The sequence below is a fragment of the Alternaria rosae genome (genome assembly GCF_020736505.1).
Source record: "Alternaria rosae strain MPI-PUGE-AT-0040 chromosome Unknown BKA58scaffold_5, whole genome shotgun sequence".
Taxonomy (NCBI): Eukaryota; Fungi; Ascomycota; class Dothideomycetes; order Pleosporales; family Pleosporaceae; genus Alternaria; species Alternaria rosae.
The window spans coordinates 878,540-895,909 of NW_025763574.1; the positions used below are offsets into that span (position 1 = coordinate 878,540).

Consider the following 17,370-nt stretch of genomic DNA (forward strand, 5'->3'; position numbering starts at 1 on the left):
CATGAAAGTCCTACCGCTTGTCTCGGAACGACAGTGTACGGGCGGTATATTGGGTAGTGTGACGGTTGGTGTAGGATGAGATGGGGGGCGGTTTTAAGTACCTCGTCCAATATCTTCGAAGCAAAGTTCATATCGGAGCTCTATATAAAGGGGTGATACTTTCCTTGACAAGTGCAGCAAAGATGAGCCTCCCCCAACGTTCACACACTCCCGCGCAAGATGACCTAGAGTAAGTAGTAGTGGCGAGCCGTATGATTGAGAGACTGACATGCAAGCAGCGTCTACTTCGAAGTCGATATGAGTTCCGATAACAAGTCGACTGCCCTCGCTCGGATCAGCTACCAAGGACGTCCCACTCAGCACCTCGACAGAGGTCTTCCCAGCCAGCAACATCTCCGTCCGATGTCTCAAAAGGACCTCACGTCGATTCCAGCCGTCGACAAGCTGCTTCAGGGGAAGCCGACCATACCGAATGAGGCAGTGAAGTACGCCCAAGACGGCAGTGGAAGATCTGAGCCATTACCCGAAATGACGTCGCAGTCAGTTCCCTGGACGCATAAGCCCGAAGACCTCACGATTCGAAATGCGGTAGCTTCCTGCAAAGGTATCAACAACATCGGATGCCGTATAAGTTACGGTCGCCAGATCCTGTCCGCCCGTGAAATATTGGGTTTTGCAAGCCAGTATAAGCGGCCTGTGCCAGAGTTCATATCGTCTTTGCAAGTGGTGGGCGAAACTACAAGATCTCGAGAGTCCAAGGATTTTGCGGCCATATTACTTCAAGCGCATCTGCACAAAGAGCGTTTGAAGGTACGTTGGGAAGATAGGCTCATGAATTTCGAGGAGGTCATAGCCGAAGGTCAGACCTCTCTCGTATTGGCCTTTCTGTGGCGAAAGAGGCACTTCATTGCACAAGCTCTTTTACGATGGTTGTACAGAGAATTGGTCATGCCTGTGTTTTACAAGCTTCTAATGGGTTGCTATCTGGCTGTTGTTTCGGGCACATGTTTTCTGATTTTTTTGGGCACATGTACTAATATCTTAGCCTACTTAGGTAACATTTGATCAGCCTCGAGTCTCTTGACGACATTAGTAAAATTAGCCTAGGCGCTTCGTACCGACGACTACTATCGTGCGAGGCGTATGTGTCCGGTTTACAGTATACAGAGGTCCGTTCATTGCTTGTTGAGCTGTGCACCGCCTACCCAAGTGAACAGGTTCCAGGATCAGGATTCGGGTATCCGCATTTGACCTGGGATACGCTTACACATCGTGGCTGTGCTAACGCGCTTATAACGCCTGTGATAGCTAGCTAGATCGCTAATTCCTCGCGCTTGAGCATGTTGAGCCTGGCTCTTTAACTCGGCTTCATCGGCGCCGCAGCCTGTCTAGCGCAACCCACTATTCCACCTGCAGTCGCTGCTTGTTACAATTTACCTATCGACTTTGCCGTAAACCTCCAGTTCTTGATCTATCGTCCGTGTTTCTGCATTCGAGATCACAATGCGCTTGTTACTTATTTACGTAAAGATGAGCCATGTCTGGTAAGGTTCAAAGACTGTGCCCAAGGTGGTACCTTAGTCTTACCCTACATATGGGCTAATTCCTTGCAGCTTGTACGTTCAGCGGAGGCGGAAGCCGCAAATCTAGATCCATAGCAGTACAGTCAATGGTTCTGGGAGACAACTGAAGGATACCGTTACTCGTATGCTGAATGCTGGAGAGATGATATCTCGGTGTGTCAGATGGTTCTTGGTAGTCAGGAAGGAATGTAGCTAGACTAGTAATGCAATTGCACTGAAACTGTGACATCAGCAGGTTCCATTCTGTTAGCTGCATAGCAGTATACGGTAAACCTATCAACATGACAGTCCTTCTTGCCTGTCGTCGAGTCCTCGAAAAGGCCGCGTTAGCCCCCGAAAAGCTTCGTAGGACGCTCTTTTCGCGTAGTGTGAAGCACTACGACAGCCTATCGAGCGTTGATTTATGGGACTATCGAGGTAGATTAACCAGCTTGATAAACACTCTAAGACTAAAAGTTGGATAGATATAGGTGTTTAGGTACGCGTAACAATCTCTAGTATGTAGCAACATTATACGTCCACCTGCTTCTCGCCTGTGACACAACTCCTCAACCCTGATATCGCACAACGCCGCTCATGACTGCTACGTTAATCACCCTCTCGCGAGCCTGCAGAGAGTCAGCAGGTGTGGATTAGTACTCCCAGTCTCAATGGTGGCATGCCCCATAGAGAGAAAACCCAAGGGTGACTTGGAAGGTGACCATCGCGGGAGGGGGTCGTTCATGCGCAGCAAGAGCTGTAGTATCCGTTGGTTAAGATGGACGATGAGGGGGCACAGCTCTTTGATACATCTCTGATGGGTAGATGATCACGAGGAGGTAGGATGGTCGTTTCGGGTGTCACACATCTACGCGCCTATCTACAAGCAGCATTTGAGCGCGCCACTGGAACAGTACGATTGTCGTACTGACATAAGATGGCACTGCCAGCGGACCGGTACGGGTGATGTAGCGGTACGCTGATCGGACTGGTCCTAGACGGCAGGTACCATGGACTGGTACGGGCATCGTACTGATACAAGATAGCACTACCAGCGGACCGGTACGGGGGACGTAATGGTACGCTGATCGGACTGGTCCTAGACGGCACTACCGGCGGACTGGTACAATGACCGGACTGGTCCCAGGCGGCGGATCCCCTGGACTGGTCCGCTGACTGGACTGGTCCGCTGACTGGACTGGTCCGCTGACTGGACTGGTCCGCTGACTGGACTGGTCCGCTGACCGGACTGGTCCTAGACGGCAGGTATCATGGACTGGTGCAAGTGTACGCGCTGAGACGGAAGGTACTGGATTGACACTGACTAAGAACAGCAGCCAATAAGCGTATCGCTGCTGCAGTATTGGGCCACCGCTACATCTAAAATTAAGATCTCCCAACACGCTATAAAGTTTTGCAATGTCGCAGAAGACAATTCTTACAAGGATCCTTGCTGACCCGCAGAGTTGGTATCAAGCAAGCTGCTTGCAAGCGCTTGCTTGTTTGCTTGAAAGCTTGATTGACCTTTCAAGTCAAGCAGCTCTATATAAATTTGCAAGCAAGTCAAGCAGATAGAGTACTGCTTGCTTGATTGCTTGAAAGTGCTTGCTTATATTTACTTTTTGAGGATTTTGGTGTTCTAGTAGATGGTGATATCGCGATACCGATCGTGGTGTTGCACTTTTTTCAGCTGAGTAAGCTAGCTTACAAACCTCAGCCTCCCATCAACGCGCTCGTACTAGCCACCTCATATCAGCCATTTTAACGTCGCCGTCGCTAATATCACGTGTCTCTTTTAGTGTTGTCCTTTTTGAGCTATCGTACAACTCTCTATGGCAGGCAGAAAACGCGTCTCCAACGGCTCTATCGCCGCCAAAGCTCCACCCAAAAAGCGCGCCCGAGTCGTCCCATCAGGCTCCGCCAGCCAGCCGATATCTATTGGTGATATTCAGCAGCCATCTCCATCTCTATCTACTCCACCTACGCCGTCTCCGCCGCCGCCGCCGCAGGCCTCCTACGTTTCTACTTTCGAGTCACAACTCCGCAATTCCCGCCCCGAAGCTGAGATCGTAGCGCCTTTTGAGGGCAGCGAGGAGGCAACTGTTGTCTCATCAAATACAGCAGATGAGGCCTTAACTTACATGGATGAGGCGCTCGATGGAGACTTTAAGGACAACTACGAGGGCATAGATTAGGATCGCTTGCCTCGTTTTATTAAGCCGCCTACAACCTCGCGCCGCACGCTAAGCTAGATACATAGACATGGCTATCGAGTTGTACTTTGATCTAACATGACTACAACGTACTTTATCTGCAAGTTCTGCCACATCCACAAGTATATTAACGCTAGGCTTGCTGGTGTTTATCTATCAGCTGCAACTACAGCAGCAGCGCGTCACCTCGGCGAGAATCGACCTAGCCATAGCTATACTCTACCTAGAAAGTTACGTGTAGCTTGTAATAGTCCCCTCTGCCGCATGCTTATAACTGGCGTATTAGTCCTACAAGTAGTTGCTAACAAGCTTAGCAACTTTAATATACAGCGCTTTAGGCTAGCTGCAGTTGCGTGGCTTGTCAATAACAACTAGTTAATATCTGAGTTCGAAAAGTTAGCTTTTCGGGAGGTGATAGCTGCTGCTAATCTATAGGCAGAGGCAGCGCTTTAGCAGTCTTACAGGAGTGTAAGCGTATACGTTATGCGCCTATACAACCACCTACTGCCGCGTATAGTCTTAGCGCTATTAGAAGCTGCTGGCAAAATACACGTAAGCTTTAACGGCTAGACGACGAAGGGCGGCAAAAAGGGCTACCTCGGGATTGTAGCTCACTTTGTTAATCGCCTTAGCAAGCTTATTAACCTGCCTATTGCCCTGCCTTAGCTTATAGGCCCTTACTTAGGCGAGAACATAGTAGAGATCGTATACAGTACGCTGCAAAAGTTTAGAGTAACAGCTCGTACGATAGGCTACTTCGTGCTCAATAACGCCTACAATAACGACACGACGATTACCGCACTCGCCTCTAAGTTCGGCTTTAACGCTGCTCACCGCTAACTCCGCTGCGGTCCTTACACGCTTAATCTTATTAGGCAGACTCTACTTTAGGGCGTAGATGGCGACGCGTACGATAACAACGTAGGTGAGGCAGTTAAGCTAGATAAAGAGCACCAGCTTATGAAGGAGTGGCAGAGCGACGGCCCGTTAGGTATACTTTTGGCTGTGATTAACTACATTAAAACACCGCAGCAGTATAAGCTTTTTGAGAGCTTCCAGCGCCTTGCCCACAAGGTGCTAAAAACGCCTACTTGGATAAAATTAGACGGCCTCACGGCTTACGATTAGCAAGTAATTACTAAGTATATTAATATACTTAGGCCACTCAAAACAGCTACAAAGCGCCTTAAGGGACATAGCCAAGGTAGCTTTGGCCTAGTCGCTGAGATTATACCCGTCTTCGAAGTACTACTCCACAAGCTCGAGCAACAGCTCGAGAAATTCGACTCCGTTAACCACGAGGAGCACGCCGAAGCTCCAGAAGATCATCTCGCTATTAACCTCCGCGCTGCTCTCATTAAAGCCCGCGAGTATTACAGCAAGCTAGACGAGACTCTAGCTTACTACGCTGCAACAATACTCTATCCACGCTACAAGCTTTTTTGCGATACAGTATGGGCAGAAAAACCTAAGTGGCTTTCGCTTAACAACTGAAATTCTAACGCTCTGTGGGCTGAGTATAGAACGCTGCCTAAGCCTCGAGTACGGCCCCAAACGCTCTCCAACGACCTTGACGACGCGATCGATAGCCTCTGCAATCCCACGAGATCTATCAACGACGACGACGAGTATACTAGATGGAGGCGTTGTGAGCCAGTGGCAGAGAAGGACTCCCCCAACGCGCTAGACCCGATACAGTATTAGATAGGGCTTCGCGAGCAGTATCCCAATCTCAGCAGGCTTGCCCTTAACGTACTATCTATCCTGGCTTTGAGTTGTGAGTGTGAGCGTATTTTTAGTGAGCTGGGTGATCTACTAGAGCCTTGCCGACGAGGTATATCACCTAAGCTTTTGGCGGCGATACAGTGCGTAAGAAGATGGAGGAGAGCTGGTTTTGGGGACGACGATATGGCTGCAAAGTCAACTATAACTGACAGAGAGATAGAGCTATTATACAAGACTAGCACATAGGACAACGGCGGCGACGGCGGTGACGGCAGCGAGAGCTTGATACTTAACACTATGTAATTTCCTATTTGGGTATATATTAATCAAGCACCTTCAAGCAAGCAAGCAGCAGCTCTAATTTCAGCCAATCAAGCGCAAGCAAGTCAAGCAGACGACTCCAAATAAGCAAGCAAGTCAAGCAGTAGGCCTACTGCTTGCTTGGCTTGCTTGATACCAGCTCTGCTGACCCGAATGAAGGGCTTACCGAAATGGGAACAAGACAAGCGCCCAGACTACTTGGGATGCTGACAGCCACAAGCTCGCTAAAGGTCCGCAACACTTAGTGTGGCAATATATTCATGGCGACACACTTAACTCGTCTTTCCTGGCTTGGAAGCCGCATACGCCCAGATCGAAAAGTCGTCATGAGGTCGAGCCACACAGCAAAGACCACATGGGTCGATCTTGATTCCAACATCCCAAGTGGCGCATGTCATTCCGAGTGGAGAATTCCAAGTGGTGCATCAGTCTCACTAGCCGTTGTGAAACGTCTGCTGTCAATGTAAGCAGCTCTCTGGATCACCTATCAGGACTAATTACAACTCTTCTCTTCTTACAGTAGCATGATTATGTCCACAAACGTCTGGCCGCATCAGAAGCAATCCCGCCTATTAACATGCACCGGTCGTTTCTCGTGCAGCCATGCATACAGTACTAATTCTTTGACATACCTGGCCGACCGGCGCAGCCTTAGCTAGGGAGCCTCACGGGTTGCCTTCCTACAGGCACTTGCTGAACTATCGCTAAAAGCTCTTCCTTGGTGTCAATTAGGTTTACGATGAGCACTAGAAGACTTCCATAGATATCTGTAAGGCCAGGCATTGCCTTGGAGCGTCAAGAATGGCGAAAGGAAGATGAATTTGACAATATAACCTAATGCTCAGGCGATACAGGATTTGCCATCATCTGGATACGTCAACCAGTGTCAGTATGATGTCTTGTGTAGAAGTGCTACATTTACGCAGAGTAAGGCTGATCCTTTGATTTCGCACGTGAGCAATCGGCAAGAGTAAGTGCCGAAGTTGTGCACGGATCACAAAGGCACTGTCAGCTCTTACAGCCTGTGCGCTAACGACGCCTCCGCGTGTATGTCTAAGTACGCCGCGGTAAGCTTAGAAAAGCACTCTTTGTTGGGTCAGACATTATTAGATTTGTGGGCAAAACACGCCACTAAGCGTGAAGCGTGTGAACGCAAAGCCAACTGTCGCAGGCCAAGCGCTGTCGGGAACCTCATTACTAATAACGCCGTGCGATGACCTTTTATATAGGTAAAGCTTTTTCGGACAACCCCAAAAGTTCAGATGAGACAAAAGATCAGACGACTAAAATGAGCCGTGAAAAACATATACAGTAATCGACACCCATCAATAGTTGCCTAATTGGGTCATTTGTTGTAGAAATAAGGTTTTGGGTAGGGGTCTCGGCAGCTCCCGTAGGGGTCTTAACAGTGTCAATTTCTGGGTTTTGGCAATTAATATACTATTCCCCAATCTTGAGTAGAAAATGTCGTATTTTAGTGACATTTGCCACCTAACCCACCCAAATCCTCCACCACCTCCGCGGCCACACCACACGTCTACGTTACGGCGCAATTACACTAAAAGCTAGGAGCTGATTTTAATAGCATTTATTGTGATGTTATAAAATTTTAAAAAAGATTGATTAAGGGGTGGTAGAGTTGTGCATGATCTTGGAGTAACTAGCATGCGGAAAGAAACTTAAAATAGAGCCCCCAACACCAACCCAGCCAATACAAAGCAAACCTAGGGTAAATCGCAGTTAGGGATGCTTCTAGCAGCCTTTACTAACGTCTATAAACGCCGTAGAACGAAACCGCATAAAAAACAATGAACTTTTAGAGACTTTTGGATGAGATGAACCCTTAGGTTAACCTGACAATAAATTGTACGAAGGCGTACGCAACCTAGGGCTTACAGTACCTGTAGCAATCGCTATTTGTACGCGTTATGACGCGACAGGACGCGTTCTAATTACAACGGAGGCCTCTCATTGGTCTAAATAGCTCCGGTATACCTATATAATTGTGAGCTGCTCAAACAAGCAAGCACGACTAAGCGTTAGTCTTCTTAACCACTATTTCAACGTCTTTTAGAGGGGTGAATAGGAGGTTTCTTGGGTTGTGGAGCTTTGCGCTTCTTCCTAGGTTGTTTAGGGGATGAATCCTGGTCAATGTCGATGCTGTTAATGACAACAAAGTCGTCATGAACCTGTTGAGGCTTCTTTACAGCCTGGAGACGCTTGGAAAGCTCCGCCTGGCTTGCTAGAACCTTTTCAAGTACACCAAGGATACGATCATCAGCTGTTAGCTTCTTGGTAACCTTCCTGACGACCCTCTTGGCTGTACGGGTAACTGAAACCTCCTGGACGACTACCTCATCGTCAGAACTGCTTTCTTCGGCAGAGGATATCTCAACTGGGTCCTGCAGGTTCTCCAGGACCTTCTGGGTTGGCTGACGACGTCGGTTGCCTCGGCGAGGCTCTATATCGTCGTCAGAAGCTTCCTTAGCTTGCTGGGTTTGCTGGGTAGCTTGTACGTGTTCGTTCCTCGTCTTTTCTCGGGGTTGACGTTGAGCTTGGCGTCCGCGGAGGCTTTGAGAGGCTTGTGTCGAAGGCAAGGTGACTGTTGTGGAACCCTGTGGGCGTCCTTTAGGCCTTATCTTTTCAGGATTAAGTATATATCGTTCGTCTTGCACCTCCTCACCGCGTGCGCGCGGCGGGTGATACCACCAGTGTTGGTGAACGTCTTTTAGATCAATAACAAGTCCCCTGGGCTCGTTAAGTTGACGGTGAAGTGTATGCTTACAAGGCAGCCCAAACTTCATAGAGAAAGCGCCTAAACACTCCTTAAGCTTATCATAATGCTCATCCTTAGCTAGCAGTAACTGCTCCTTCAGCTTACGGAGGCCTTGGTGGCTTACCTTTCGATGAAGGCGTGCAAACTCGGGCAGGAGGCAGTCAGTTGCACGCCTGGCTTCATCTAGTTGTAGGTGTCCGTCATGCTTATTTCGCTGTACAAGCACCAATTGATGGATGTCCAAAACGACGTCGTAGATGTGGCCAGCTTTCCAGGAAGTGAGGGCAAGCTTCAGCTGGCGATGAGCTCCTTCAACGCGAGAGGTGGCTTTCTGGCCAAAGTCGGGAAAGAACTTACATATACACTCTGCCCATTCGTGGTAATGGGGCAACTGGTGAGCTTTTAGATACTGCAGAAGCGCTGGAAAGCCAGCATAGCTCTCCCAAATCTGCTCCTTCAAAGCCTAAAAGGCATCTTCGGTAGGGCAGGATACTAAGCTCTGCCAAACCTGGATGAAATCAAGCCTGGCTTTCTCGATAACGTCCTTCTCCTCCGCTGCAGCAACCCTCCGGACGTCCCAAGCTTTTACAGCTTCAGTTTGGACGTTTTGATATATATGCCAAATGCAGCGACGCTGCGGGATGCCTGGAAAGATGGCTGACAACCCAGCTTTAAGAGACCTATCGTGATCGGTCAAGAAACACTTTGGGGAGACGCTGAGGTAGTCGAAGAGCTCCTTCAGGTATTGTACGACCTCCAGGTAGGTCTCCGCGGCTTTATTTGGGATGAAGGCGTACGCAATGTTATACGTTGTTGCCCGGCAAGTAATACCCAAAATATGAACCAGCGGCATGTTGAAGGCGTTCGTTTTGTACGTAGCATCAATCTCAACAACGTCTGGGTTACACTTGATAAGCTCAAAGGCGCGTGGGTGAGCAAAGAAAATGATACGGGCACGACCTTGATCATTCTGGGTTATCCTATGCCAGAACTTGGTATCCTCGTTACCGCTGTCATCACAAGAGTATGTTGAGAGGAACTCAGCCAGCGCTTGAATACGTGTACGGCCACCAAGCTCCTCGCGGCGGAGCTTCGCCAACTCATTTGATACATCTGAGCGTGTTATATTGGCTCCCGCCGAACGTTCCTTTCTCAGTATCTTCATGGCTGAGTCGCGATTGCTCTTCGCGCCCTTGATGCGCTCTAGTAAAGCTTCATCGCGCTTCCGGAACTGCGGCAAAGCAAGTACACCAGCAGCAGGATGGTTGTGGCGCCCATCTTCTGTAATGAATTGCCATCCAGAAGCTCCAGAAGCTCCTTCGGCTTCTACCCACCTCATGCGTCCTTTCCACTCACAGGCAGTCATTCTAGAGCTCTGTTTCCGCTTGTTGCTACCAGTCGAGCTATACGTTCTACCTTGTGCACACCGCAATACAGCTCCGCGAACTGCCCTCACCGGGTTTGCCCTTGAAGGTTTCGTGTAGAGCGGGGTCCTGATGCTGATGGCGAATCCTGTGTTCATCAAAAGGCGATTTGCTTCCTAAACAGCTTCAGTATGGGTTGGGAGGTTGATGAGGGCGGGAAGAGCAGCTGCGGGTGGTACCCAACGAAGGTCTTCGCGGTCAGGATCCCATGTTGTCGCGTAGGCATTAATCTCACTGTCGGAAGGCTCGTTTTCGGTCATTTTCGAGGTTTTGAATGGGTGGAGGGATCAACGCATTTGTTGTTGTTCGTGGGGTAATCGCGATCCGAGAGCCGACCCCACCTGAGCGGGTGGAGAGAAACCACAATATTGCGATGAATTGTTTTCACACCACCACAAATTGGATCTAGGAGATTTTTAGTGTTTTGGAATCGCGAGGTCCTGTTTCGTAATTACCGAACGATAAAAGTGCTGCGACGGGTCGATGTTGGGGTTGCACCTGGGGCTCAAAACTTGGAGGTATTGATAGATTTTGGTGTTCGGCTGTTGGACCCTGATCTTGGCACTTCCACGGTGGTGCGCACGGACGCCGCAGCGTCCCCCATCAAAAAGCAACATCGTCAAAAGGAGACCTTGGAAAGCACCCAAACGACGAAAGATTTCAATATTAACAGTAGTTATCAACCCACAGAATACTATAGTAGCGCCTCGCGTAACTCTCGCGTAAACTTTAGCTTCTAGCAGACACTGCAACCTCCGAGAACCATCAGAAAGAAATTGACTAATCGGGTAATAAATATACAGGTGTCGATTACTGTATATGTTTTTCACGGCTCATTTTAGTCGTCTGATCTTTTGTCTCATCTGAACTTTTGGGGTTGTCCGAATAGTAGATGGGGTTGTCCGAAAAAGCTTTACCTTTATATAAGCTGAGCTAGGATGCTAAATCAATAGAACATACACTCTCTCCTAATTATTCTGTCTATAATACCCGCACTTAACCGTGCGACACCAACAATGCGAAAGTGAGGTACGATTCAAGACTGGCAGAGTACAAGGAAAATGCCGCAATGCGAGGCTTACCAAAATTATCTCAAGGATGAATCGCACCGCTCGCCTGTGATCAAGTCTTACCCTACTGCCGTCAGTCTTCTGAAAGCGAGTTGCAGAAGTACATACCTTGGACCACGGACAACAAAAGGAGCTAGACATCAGAAGTGACCAGCTTGTAGGACTAGAACCCGCGCTGTGAATGGATAGTCCCAGAATGAACTAAGAAAGCAAGAAGGGCCTAGAAGAGGTGTGGAGCTCAAATGTTGGATGAAGCCCGAATGTCGGAGCCCAGATTGGAGGCCTGTTTGCTCTTGCAAGCCAGTTCAAAAACGCCAAAGTGTTTATACTCCAGCGCAAGCCTGATGTAAAACCTTCGTCATTTTTATGAGATCCTCGTCAATGTCTGGATACAAGGTACAACCAACTACAGGCGAACAATGGGGATACATTGAGAAGCTCGCTTCCCACAGCTATTTACGTTTGTCTGAAGCGCCTGTGGCAGGCATATGCGTCACTCCAATACTGGAGAGGAGAGAACTTAAGAATGAAATTGATAAGGGGCTATCTTCTACCGGTCGGAAATACGCCATTAAGAAAAAACATCATCGAGCGAAGAAATAACTAAGCTAACGCCAGGCATCCTCTTGATACTCGTCCATCAGCTTTGTGTACTCAACTCCAGCTTTCGCCCACCCTTTAATGCCCCCGAGTAGCACGAAGCTCCGAATGCTCGGGTTCCCATGCTCTTTGATATAGTCATCCATCCAAGCGGCAGCACGAAGCCCTCGATGCCGCGAGGAGCCTAAGCAGTGTCAGTTGCTGTACTTCTATGGCATTTATTGCTACAACGCACCGCAGTACCATATGATGCATCTGACATCTGCGCTTACCAGCAGTGTGTAGAGTGTAGGAAGAGTGGGATATAAGCTCTGTGCGGGCAAGTTAATCGAACCACGAATAGTCCCGCCCTATTTGAGACCGAGTCAGCTTTACACATCTGCATCTCTCAGTTTCTTCCTACTTACTGTGTGATCAACCTGGCGAAGATCAACGAGAATGAAGTCTTTTCCGGGCTTCTGCCCTTGTTGTAACATCGTGAGAACTTCATCCCGGGATATCGTGGACGGCGTCCGGTTCTTCGCAATAGGGTAATTGACATCCCAAGGGGAATCGGGATCTACTGATAGTGATGGGCAGCTCATGGCAGTGTTGTGGGTACACTGGTACATGAAGAGTGGGTCGCGCTTGGCTAGGGAGAAGATTGGAGAGTGAAGCCAAGGGGAACGGAGCCGTGAAGAACCAAGCAACGAAGAACGGAGCCACGACATGGATTGAAGCGATGGATGAAGAGGTCAGGTGTAGGTATTAGCTTTGTTGTTCTAGCGATGCATTTCTGTACTGTAAAATTTATGTGTTTTAGGGAAGGCTTGAATGTCACCCGCTGCGATTGATTGGTTGAGCACAAACGCAAGCATTGACCGCATGCACCTACGTATCACTGCCTGAATTCATGACACGCGCTTTACTTTAAGAGTAACCTTAAAGGCGCTAAGCAGATTCGCTCCATGAGGCTGTCTTTGTTGGGTCGATGCGTAGATTTCCCGCCAACCTTTATTAGTGTTTAGCGGTAAGATTTGTGTCACAGTAAACTAACTTTTAAACGTAACTCTTAGTCCTAAAAACATCTCATATTCTACAAGTACCCAAACTACGGACTGCTACTTTTGGATCACTATGCTATTATGTATAATCGCCTTACCGTGATCGCATGTGGTAGGTAGGCAGTTCCTATGCACGTTGGTAAATTGCTCAAATGCATCACAATGAAACTTACATCTTGCTGTGCAAGTAAGCCTTCCGGGCCAATGCAGGATCTCGATCTCTCATCGTGGACTGAGTCGTTCCTAACCTGGGAAGATCTCAGGTAGACAACCTGGAGAGGAACCTCAAAATCGGCTTTCCGAGTACGTATCCCAGCAACTCGTACACGCAGGACCAAAGAGTACGATCTCGAGATAAGGCTTCTACAGAATGTTGGGAGCATCGCTTGGTCAGGCTGAATGGGAATACGGACAGACGCTTTCCATTCATCCACGCTGTCGTCTCTACGGCTCGCACTCGTAGGGGTCCTCTCTGGTGCAACGTCAGTCACAGCGTCTTCATACCCTGGTGGCTCTTCTGTCTCAATGTAGGGGCTGTATCTCCAATCTAGTTGCGTAAAATCCATGTGCTCGAGTTTGATGATCTCATCGTGGAGCCGAATCGATTGGTTCCGAGTAAGGGACGTCTGTTTCGGAAGGCACGGCATCGGCTCTGAGGCGTAGAACGTCTTGGCTCGGATTGCAGGTTTCACATTCAAGGATATGGCTCGCAAACGTTGCACGGCCAAGGGGGCGTGGACGGTGATAGAGAGCGTCAAGTCGGTACAAGGGCGGTTTTCATAGGGCGAGTAGGCTAATGGCAGTGGTTCTCTGGTGCTCATGGTGAGCTCTCCAAGGCGGCCTCCCAGAGCATACTTCCATATCGGTGAGTTCGTCTTCAAGACAAACTCCCCAGGAAAGCTAGCAACATGTGTTGGTGGCTCGACCTCTGTATACGGAAGAAAGTCGATGGTCTGGCTCTTCTCAACCTTTTTCACAGTCTGTGGCATCTCTGAGGATGTATCTTGCTCGTTTCTATATCGCACAACGCCGTGGAGTTTGTAGGTGACAGAGATCGGATCCGAATACAGTCCCTTTGATCTGAAGGTCGGAGGAAGGATCCTACACTGCAGGGGCTTCGAGGCGCCTAGGCCTTCGGTGCCGAGAGGGATAACGAAGAAGAAGGGAAAGCTGTACGAAATCGATCCATCTTCACGTAAAGCCCTTTGGGCAGAGTCGAGCTTCACCTCGTAACTGACGTCGAGGAACTGCATCTGTTAACGCATGTCTTCCCAGTCGACCAATGTGTTCACCAGAACGTTGGACTTTGTCACGACTGGGTAATCGTAGCTTGGTGAGTAAGCTACTAGCTCGTTGGTGTTGGGAGCCCAAGCGGAGCGGATGAGGGTGGACTGCAATCCTAAAACGCATTTGCCAGTCAGATGCAACGATCTAGGAATGCTAGATGTAGTCTGACTTACCTTGGAAGAAGATCTCGATGTCCGTAAAACATAGTGCTGATGGCGATGAGACGCGAATCTGCCCTTCAAGCGAGTCTCCAGGTCGCAGGCAGCCACAATCGTTGCCATGCGGGCTGCATTTATCGCATGCTAAGACTTCAACATCCACTAAGACATCATTAGAATTAGCCATAGCTGGAAAGGAAAACCGTTTGGTTGTGTGGTGTGCGAGATCTGGAATCCTTTGAGCACTCTGTGCATGTCACCGCGACGTTGTGATAGGTTGCCCTGTCGCGAGCTTGGCCCTTGGTCACGTTCGCTACGCACCTCCTTTGTCAGCTTGCATTATATGTCGCCCAATAAGCATGCCTTAGTCCATAATGGCCAATCGGCGCAGTGCAACATCCGATCCTAGAGCTTCATAGATGTTGAGGGTAAGATAAGCTTGCGAAGAGTACAGTACCACTTCCGTAGGCTCGCGGCAGACTATGTACAATGATTGCAATCAATATAAGACCAAAATGTTCCTACTGCGAGCATCACATAGGCTATAAAACATGCATGCATAAGGGATTTGCAGCCTCAAAACAACTTAGGATTCAGCATGTACCGTTATGATCTATCTTGAGCTATGTAACTGAACAACTTGCACCAGCCGTGCACTACTAAACACTCTTCCAGACCCATCTGCTACCCATCCACCTTACTAGATAGACCAACCCGATCAATACAGGTACCTCAATGAGAGGTCCGACCGTAGCAGCAAGCGCCTGGTCGCTGTCAGGACCATAAGTGGCGACAGCGACAGCGATTGCGAGCTCGAAGTTGTTGCTTGCAGCTGTGAAGCTTTGGGTTGCCCCCAACTTGTATCCATATCCGAGCTTGTTGCATACGAACAGCGTGAAGAAGAAGATGACAATGAAGTACACAATAAGTGGTGCGGCGACTCGAACGACGGAGACGATTTGGTGGACCACTTGGCGACCTTGAGAGGCGAAGAGAACGAGGATGGTGTAGAGAAGGCCAACGAGTGACCACGGAGCCAGCCACTTCAGGAACACCTTTTCGTACCACTCCGCGCCAACTAGCTTCCGCAGTATGAGGCGCGTCAAGATTGCAGCGCCTAAGGGGATGCCGAGGAAGACGGCAACGCTTGTCGCAACCTGCTCATAGGAGACAACGACGGTGCCAGTTTCGCGGCTAATGACCTTTATGAAAAGGATGGCGAGCGGAGCGTAGAGTATCATCTGGAGAATGGAGTTGACTGCCACTAAAATGGCACAGTATTCATCGTCGCCACCTGCAAGTCCGTTCCAGATTAGAACCTAGTGAATATAAGCACTGTGTCAGAAAGGAAGTAGGGATGTATGAGCGTACCATGGCGATGCACCTCGCCAGGCCCACCAAAACCAGTCCTGTTCGCAAGTCGCTCCTGTCGGGTAAGAACGCCCATGCAAGACCGAGCTATAGTGTGTTAGTCGAAGCTGGGTTGAACAGAAGATGAGACGCACCATAAGGAGTGGGGCGACAATCCAGTTCATGAGTATACTGAAGCCAATCTGAATCCAGAGAGCGCGAGTTCGAAAGAGACGGTGCAATGTCTCGTAGCGGACTTTACAAAGAATCGGGTACATCATGACGAGCAAGCCGATAGCTATCGGGATGGACACGCCAACGAACTTGCCCTTCTGGAGCGCTGGCCCTGTTTCTTCGACAAAATTTCCCAGAAGGACGCCGATAATCATAGCAAGAAGGATCCACACCGCAAGAAAGCGGTCCAGCCATCCTAGTCCTTTGATCACCGACCCCTTCTTCACGGCTGTTTGTTCCTCGAGCTGCAGCTTCTCGAGGTCGGCGTCGTTGCGAGGAGAGGCGGGTTCGGTATCGATAGGTTGGGGCCCTTCCGTTGACGACAACGTCATATTGAATGCTTTTAAAGGTTGCCGCGGGAGGTGTGTTGTTGTTGTAGGTAGCAGAGATGCTTTTGGCTGGCCTTCACAGGTATCTGAAATTGACAGAGACGCTATGCAGGCCTAACAGTAGCTCCCTCTTATATTCGAGGTCGTAAATGACAACGGCACACAGTGGCAGAGATGCTGCAAAGCTAGCTTTGGCCTCGGCCAATCATCACCTAGCAGTGACTCACCGGCATAAACTTGTGCGGATACATGGGGGCGGTTGCTCATGCATAACATTATAATAGTCCCAGAAGATCTTCGCACGATTATTCTTGGATTCGCTCACAAATCCTACAGACACTGTCAAACAATGACTACCGCAAGCGTCACAGGTTCGCCCCCGCCATGGCACGCTGCGTACCCAGCGCCCAGAAATACCCCGGCCACTATTCGTCGCGAAGACGTCCTCGACATGATCAAGCAGAGCGCAGAGACTTCTAGCAGAGACTACATTCTCGTCGATTTGCGTCGCAACGACCATGAGGTACCCAAGATTGATCGTCATCTTACGCTTCTGCGGAAAGAGCTAAGTAAAGCAGGGCGGCACCATCCGCGATTCGATCAACCTTCCTGCGCAGAGCTTGTACCCTACCATACCGACTCTGTACACGCTCTTCAAGAATGCAGGCCTCTGTAAGATAATCTGGTATTGCTGTATGTTCCCTTCTACTTACTATGTAACGAACCGGCACCAAGAAGCGCCTTCCCCAACATGTCCATGAGATTGACTAACTTTGGCGCATTCTAGCTTCCTCAAAAGGACGTGGCAACCGTGCCGCTGGTTGGTTCGCCGACTACATTGCAGATCAAGGGGATGAACAGATGAAGAGTCTGGCCCTAGCTGAGGGCGTGAAAGGATGGGCAACGGCAGGCGATGAGTACGTCCAGTGGATGATCGAGTATGATGCTAAGGTCTGGTTGCAATCTTGAGGTCTGGTTGCAACCTCGACTTCTTTTGGAAGCTATGCTACGTAGGAGGGACAGTTTAATGGGGATCATCTGTGAAAGGTAGATGCAATGCGCAACGTGGGACTATGTGACGATGAGATTGGTGGTCGCTGAATTGACGATCTATACCTGTTTGGCTATCGTACCGGGTGTTCGCACAGCCGATAAGATGCACGGTCTGTGTTCGAGAGCGGGCTCCGGCGGTGGCGACATACTGTTCGCTTGCGGTGACGGCCGGGGAGGCGCGTGCCGGCACTCAGAGCAAGCAGCCACTAGTGACGCAGGGTTCAA

The 17,370-nt window shown here is 49.4% G+C and overlaps 8 protein-coding genes across 8 annotated transcripts; 3 read left to right on the forward strand and 5 right to left on the reverse strand.

Moving 5' to 3' along the window:
- The first annotated feature begins 113 nt into the window (after positions 1-113).
- Positions 114-1,206, forward strand: BKA58DRAFT_384630 (uncharacterized protein). The gene is made up of 2 exons (XM_046170280.1): positions 114-229; positions 279-1,206. The coding sequence occupies exons 1-2, from the start codon at positions 183-185 to the stop codon at positions 1,063-1,065; spliced, it is 834 nt and encodes a 277-aa protein (XP_046025082.1). The 5' UTR covers positions 114-182; the 3' UTR covers positions 1,066-1,206.
- Positions 1,207-3,317: 2,111 nt separating this feature from the next.
- BKA58DRAFT_384631 (uncharacterized protein) lies at positions 3,318-3,977 on the forward strand. The gene has a single exon (XM_046170281.1). The coding sequence runs from the start codon at positions 3,395-3,397 to the stop codon at positions 3,755-3,757; it is 363 nt and encodes a 120-aa protein (XP_046025083.1). The 5' UTR covers positions 3,318-3,394; the 3' UTR covers positions 3,758-3,977.
- Positions 3,978-8,040: 4,063 nt separating this feature from the next.
- Positions 8,041-8,679, reverse strand: BKA58DRAFT_290997 (uncharacterized protein; the record flags this gene model as incomplete). Its single annotated transcript, XM_046166873.1, has 1 exon — positions 8,041-8,679. A coding segment is annotated over one exon (639 nt), but the record flags the coding sequence as incomplete, so codon positions are not given.
- An 854-nt stretch (positions 8,680-9,533) lies between these two features.
- On the reverse strand, positions 9,534-10,543 carry BKA58DRAFT_338664 (uncharacterized protein; the record flags this gene model as incomplete). The annotated part of the gene is made up of 2 exons (XM_046168294.1): positions 10,477-10,543; positions 9,534-10,426 (listed from the first exon to the last, which is right to left on the reverse strand). A coding segment is annotated over exon 2 (585 nt), but the record flags the coding sequence as incomplete, so codon positions are not given.
- Positions 10,544-11,699: 1,156 nt separating this feature from the next.
- Positions 11,700-12,275, reverse strand: BKA58DRAFT_315149 (Rhodanese-like domain-containing protein; the record flags this gene model as incomplete). The annotated part of the gene is made up of 3 exons (XM_046167513.1): positions 11,700-11,875; positions 11,927-12,041; positions 12,099-12,275. 3 exons carry the CDS (start codon positions 12,273-12,275, stop codon positions 11,700-11,702), a joined length of 468 nt encoding a protein of 155 aa, XP_046025086.1.
- Positions 12,276-12,997: 722 nt separating this feature from the next.
- Positions 12,998-13,570, reverse strand: BKA58DRAFT_300311 (uncharacterized protein; the record flags this gene model as incomplete). The annotated part of the gene is made up of 1 exon (XM_046166914.1): positions 12,998-13,570. A coding segment is annotated over one exon (573 nt), but the record flags the coding sequence as incomplete, so codon positions are not given.
- Positions 13,571-14,838: 1,268 nt separating this feature from the next.
- BKA58DRAFT_457611 (arsenical-resistance protein) lies at positions 14,839-16,221 on the reverse strand (the record flags this gene model as incomplete). The annotated part of the gene is made up of 3 exons (XM_046174640.1): positions 15,685-16,221; positions 15,551-15,637; positions 14,839-15,498 (listed from the first exon to the last, which is right to left on the reverse strand). Exons 1-3 carry the CDS (start codon positions 16,093-16,095, stop codon positions 14,839-14,841), a joined length of 1,158 nt encoding a protein of 385 aa, XP_046025088.1. The 5' UTR covers positions 16,096-16,221.
- A 159-nt stretch (positions 16,222-16,380) lies between these two features.
- On the forward strand, positions 16,381-17,154 carry BKA58DRAFT_338665 (Rhodanese-like domain-containing protein). Its single transcript, XM_046168295.1, has 3 exons — positions 16,381-16,615; positions 16,671-16,785; positions 16,880-17,154. The coding sequence occupies exons 1-3, from the start codon at positions 16,442-16,444 to the stop codon at positions 17,059-17,061; spliced, it is 471 nt and encodes a 156-aa protein (XP_046025089.1). The 5' UTR covers positions 16,381-16,441; the 3' UTR covers positions 17,062-17,154.
- Positions 17,155-17,370: the final 216 nt, after the last annotated feature.

What these genes read in the sequence shown, in the direction of transcription:
- BKA58DRAFT_384630 (XM_046170280.1), top strand. Translation starts at nt 183, where the DNA reads ATGAGCCTCCCCCAACGTTCACACACTCCCGCGCAAGATGACCTAGA. An exon ending in CCCGCGCAAGATGACCTAGA is followed by an intron (nt 230 to 278) that starts GTAAGTAGTAGT and finishes ACATGCAAGCAG; the next exon opens with CGTCTACTTCGAAGTCGATA.
- BKA58DRAFT_384631 (XM_046170281.1), top strand. Translation starts at nt 3,395, where the DNA reads ATGGCAGGCAGAAAACGCGTCTCCAACGGCTCTATCGCCGCCAAAGCT.
- BKA58DRAFT_338665 (XM_046168295.1), top strand. Translation starts at nt 16,442, where the DNA reads ATGACTACCGCAAGCGTCACAGGTTCGCCCCCGCCATGGCACGCTGCG. An exon ending in TGCGTCGCAACGACCATGAG is followed by an intron (nt 16,616 to 16,670) that starts GTACCCAAGATT and finishes TAAGTAAAGCAG; the next exon opens with GGCGGCACCATCCGCGATTC. An exon ending in TAAGATAATCTGGTATTGCT is followed by an intron (nt 16,786 to 16,879) that starts GTATGTTCCCTT and finishes GGCGCATTCTAG; the next exon opens with CTTCCTCAAAAGGACGTGGC.